This window comes from Phyllostomus hastatus, unplaced genomic scaffold (assembly GCF_019186645.2).
Source record: "Phyllostomus hastatus isolate PE091 unplaced genomic scaffold, TTU_PhHast_1.1 phas_contig_30, whole genome shotgun sequence".
In the NCBI taxonomy this organism is placed as follows: Eukaryota; Metazoa; Chordata; class Mammalia; order Chiroptera; family Phyllostomidae; genus Phyllostomus; species Phyllostomus hastatus.
Window position 1 is genome coordinate 9,089,804 of NW_025333841.1, and position 5,185 is coordinate 9,094,988.

A 5,185-nucleotide genomic window follows, 5' to 3' on the forward strand; every position below is an offset into this window, starting at 1 on the left:
CACAATTTTATGAAAATCACAGGAATATATGAGTAATTAGAAGCATTATAGATGTGATGGAAACAAATTCGATTTTTAAAAATTACCTTGTTCATTTTACCTTCCTTTCTGTGCAACCTCCCTTAAGACCCACTGACATATATAAATGTTTCTTTCTACACCTAGTGGGGCTTCACTTTACTTAGAAAGCCCAACAACATTAACGTTTGTACTTTAAAGAAAATCATGGTTTGTCTTTTACTTTTAAAAGACCTTCACTCCTAAGATTTTAACACAATTCGTAAGCAACAAAAACCCTGACACCATATACCTATGCACAGCTCAGTATTGGATACATACGCTGGGAGGAAAAATACCATTTTTAATTTAAAAGCTAGACTCTGTCATCTTCCTTCTTCACACTCCACCCAGTGAACAAAGACATACTAGTTTCAGACATCTGCGTGCTCCCAGCACCGGGGACCCTTCCCATTACAGCCAGGTTGTCAAGAGGAGTATCGGCAGGAGGAGGGTCAGGCAGCTCTGCCTTGCAACAGAATAACTGAGCTTTAAAATGCTTCTGGAAGGTTTTACTCAGCCAGTAAAGAGCAAAAGGATTTACACAAGAATTGCTGAAAGCCAGAACCCGAGAGAAAATGGTGACAATAAAATGAATGGCAGAGGGGTCCATGTAAGTTTGGTAAGTGAATGAATGGTAGAGATACAAGAGGTGATTCGGTAACCAACAGAGAGCAAACAGAACCACCAGCACCAACACCGTTTTGGCAATTCTCTTCCGGGATTCAATCTATAAGGGGAAATAAAAATGGCAAAAGAAACAAATCATTTAGCTGGCAGAGTCTTTTAAAAACCATTCTCTAGATTTACATAGAAATGTACAGTCAACAAGCTGGTGTTCTTTTGGACATACATGTGTGAGACAACTACCTGACGCATGTGGGAAGGCAGCCAGTGGCTATAGAATACAGCAAGTTAATTAGCATGGTAATCCATGTTCTTGGTCTCATTAGCTCTACTTCAGAGGCTCCCACCCCTGGTTTTGAGGGACTCGAAGATGTCTCTAGTTATCTCTCAAGGAGTGTTGTGGAATTCTGGAAATTTTACTTTAGTTAAAAATAGAGGTATTATAGCCCTGGCTGGCGTAGCTCAGTGGATTGAGCGCGGGCTGGGAACCAAAGTGTCCCAGGTTCGATTCCCAGCCAGGGTACATTCCTGGGTTGCAGGCCATAACCCCCAGCAACCACACATTGATGTTTCTCTCTCTCTCTCTCTCTCTCTCTCTCTCTCTCTCCCTCCCTCCCTTCCCTCTCTCTAAAAATAAAATAAATAAATAAAAAAATCTTAAAAAAAAATAGAGGTATTATACAAGACTGGTTTCATCATATCAGCAGAGGCTGACTAGGTTAGAATATTATTCTGAGGTTTAGGAAAATTGCCAAGTTGGTACCAAAAATTGTTTTTTAACCTATAGGAATTCTATGTAGTCAAAAGAATAAAAACTAATTGTGCCTCTTTCATATGTAAAAAAATCCTATACCTATTAATAAGAGAAATTAATCAGATGAAATGAAGATGTTGCCTCTGGTTACGGATAGAGCAAAGATAACTGGTCACATGGGCATTAAATGTGCAACTTTAGCTTTATGAGCACTGCTGTTGAACCAACTGAATGGACCAGCTGCAAAAAAAGGCACTGATCTCTCTGTAAACTGATCAAGAGGTAAATGGAATCATCCCTCTCCACTCAAGAAAGATAGAAATCCTGTTGCATTTTAAAAAATCAAATGGAACAGTGTTTTGGCAACATTCTTTTTATTCTGTTCATATTTACAGAACAGCACACCTGGCTCTTGCAATATTTTTTTTTAATTTCTTGCAACAGTCTTAAATAAGCTTCTGTGAGTCACTGTGTTCTTTTGCCACTGGCACTTCATCCCTGGAGACCAAAGTTTACTCATCTCTGTGTAAGTGGTTTGCATTGAATAATGTTATGGCTTCTTGCCAGTTCTATCATCCTGTGTTTTTCTATCATTCTGTTACATGTTATACAATAAAAGATGCTTCACTTTATGGTCTCACGTTGTGCAATGATCCTCACTATTACAGAGGTGAATAATTTTGACTGCTCCCAAACTTCAGTTGTCCCTTTTCTAATAATAATACTTCTATTGTTTATTGAATGCTTACTATGCTAAGCATTTCATATATATCATCCAGTCCCCATTTTCATTTTACAGATGAGAAAACTGAAGTGCAGGGAGGTTAAGTAATTTGCTCAAGACTGCTCAGCTAGTATGTGGTAGAACTGGGATTAAATTGTGGGTCTGACAGACTCCACAGCCCATGATCATAACAAAAATACCATACTCGTGCTGTATTTATTGTTCACAGGTGCTAAAGTAGGACCTTTCACTTCTAAATTCATTCATGAATCCTGATATGTACATACCTGCTTACGAGCATGGCTTTGTTCCTCAGTAGGCATGTTCAAGGTGCTTCTGTAAAGAGTCTTAGCAATCAAAGAATAATAGACAGAGATAATAGAGAGTGGAATAATATAGAATACTAAGAAGCACAGCAGAGAATGTATCTCTTGCAGGAGCCTCTCTGAAACAGGATAAGAAGCACATGATTCAAATGTTGTATTTTTGTCGGGGTCTCGAAAAGTATATACATTTGAAAATATAGCCTCTGGTAGAGCAATTATCATTGACATGATCCAGATGCACCCAGCTTTGGCACAGGTCTTCAGGATGGCATTGGAGGGCTGTCGCTCTAGTGGCTTCACAACTGCCTTGTATCTAGAAATACATAAGCAGAAGCAAAGATCAAATAAATATCAAAATTACAAAATCTTAGGGTTAAAAGTGGTCACTCAGTTCTACCTCCTATCCAAATGTATATAACCAAGTCAAAATTAACCACTTGGAATTAGTTATGGTTTTAAATACACATAAGACATCCCAGTTTTTTTAATTTGTGTTCATCACCTCTTCCCTTATTCGCCAGTGTGGGATATTCCAGGTTTGCAAGTTTATAATTTTATGTGTAGATCCTCTGTTTAAGACAAATAAGTTTTTTCCAGCATGATTTTATGTGTGATTGAGAGTAATTCATTGCCTGTGTATCACCTTACATATTCTAAAAGACTTCTTTTTTGTATAAGTGACTGATGTTAAACCTAATTCTCCTTTATTCCTATACAGGAATCCCATGAGTTTATGCAGTAGAGAGGAGACGGTTAATTTCCTCCTTGTTCAAAAGTGGTAACTTATTGCCCAAGCCACAGGTAGGTAGATTGGGGTCAAGAAGAGGGTGAAATCAGAAGCCCTGTGCCCATGCAAAGATGGATGTCTTTATTCTAACACATCCACCTTAAAATCTACAGCCTTTAAGTAAATCTGTCCTCAAATATATAATATAATATAAAACCCATCAAAGCAAAGATCCCAAAAAGACACCAAGAAAGCTTTTCCTCATCTCAGATTCCAGAATCTGAAGAAGCTATCCTTCTGGTACTGCCAGGTGTTTATTACAGGCTTCTTGCAGACTTTCCTAAGCATCACTTTTAACATTTGGAGGCTCAATTTTGTTCATGTTTTCAGTCACCATTCTACAATAGGAACACAGAAAAACAGTGCTTACACTGAAAATATCCTAACTGAGCCCAAACACTCTGACTGCCAGAGGATCTCACATGCTCTATCCATAGAGCTCTGAAAGTTAAACAAGGTTATTTTATTTCTCTGAAAACAAGAATGTCATTGGATACCTATAGAGAAAACAAATACAATTAAGTGATGACATTACACTGAGTTACCAGGAAGCCAAAAAGCTTGCTATTTTTCTGCTATTAATTTGATTAATTTTAAATATATTAGATGTATGCAATTTTTTTACTGCTCTCCTGGTAGTCAGTAATGCATATATGGTCAATTTCACACTTAGGCTGGTGTTCTAATGTTGACAATATTGCACCACTAGGATGCACTAATGTATAAAGCATAAATTGTTTTTCTTTTACACCTGAAACAATTTGCTGTAATAAACTGGGGGGGGGGGCATCTTTCAAATGTGCTTTCAAGCAAACAATTACATTTCAAAGAGAATATATTATCCCTAAAACATGCAATTTCAATCTCTCTTCTGATGCTAACACAGGAATTTTAACATTCTTATACCAACTTTTATTTAAAATGCTCCCCAATATTTCAATCTTACACCTCGGTTACAGAGTGTAGGAAAAACAGGATAGGAGCCAGTAAATACTAACTACAAGCTTTTATTTCTTTTCATATCTTGTTCTCTTTTCTTTTTGCCTCATATCACATCCTGGCAAATGTAATTGAAGAAAGAAACCCACCTGTCAGCGCTGAGAATTGTTAATGTGAACACTGATACACCAACAGAAGTGAGCCGGATGAAAGAGAGCACCTTACATCCAATTCTTCCAAACAGCCATCCTTCTGCAAGGTAGTGGGTTGCATCCACTGGCACACAAGTTAGTAGAAGTAAAAGATCTCCAAAAGCCAGGCTAGTGATGAAAATGTTTGGAACTGTTTGCATGGATTTGGTCTTGAAAAACACTTTGATGAGAATAGCATTTCCAAGGATGCCCACTGAAATGATCACAGCATACGTTATGTAGATGGCACACAAAGCTTCTATTCCTGGAGAGTTGTCTCCGGTCCATCCTTTATTCTTGGTATCATTAGGAATGACAGGGCTGGATGATTCTGTGTCATTTGTGATTAAAATTAAAGTCTGATTAGGTGACTGAGGCTGTCGTCGAGGCATTTCTCCTGAAGACTATGCCTTTAATGTTTCTTCTGTTCAGCTCAGATGTTGTTGATTGTCACATCTAATGCCCATGTCTAGTAACGAGATGGTAGAGAAACAGAGCAGAATGCAAGCAAATTCAAGACATCCAGATATTCGCCTCTTTCCGTTATTCTGTGTCTCCCAGCATGCTTGGCTAAGTGCTTACGAATCTGGCACTGAAGAGTGGGAGGTGGAAGAGTTTTATTGACGTTTCTGTGACTGAAGGAGGGGGGTTTGGGAAATGCTCTGCAGTTGCTTGTTCTTCCCTGTTGGGGAATCTTATGAATAACTAGGTAGTATAAAATAATACCCATTGTTTATTAGAATCACTCTGTTTCCCTATCTAACCACGAAGATCTATATA

At 38.1% G+C, this 5,185-nt stretch overlaps 1 protein-coding gene across 1 annotated transcript; it reads right to left on the reverse strand.

Moving 5' to 3' along the window:
* Positions 1–373: 373 nt before the first annotated feature.
* BRS3 (bombesin receptor subtype 3) lies at positions 374–4,797 on the reverse strand. The gene is made up of 3 exons (XM_045839454.1): positions 4,364–4,797; positions 2,450–2,801; positions 374–787 (listed from the first exon to the last, which is right to left on the reverse strand). Exons 1-3 carry the CDS (start codon positions 4,795–4,797, stop codon positions 374–376), a joined length of 1,200 nt encoding a protein of 399 aa, XP_045695410.1.
* Between the last annotated feature and the right edge of the window lie 388 nt (positions 4,798–5,185).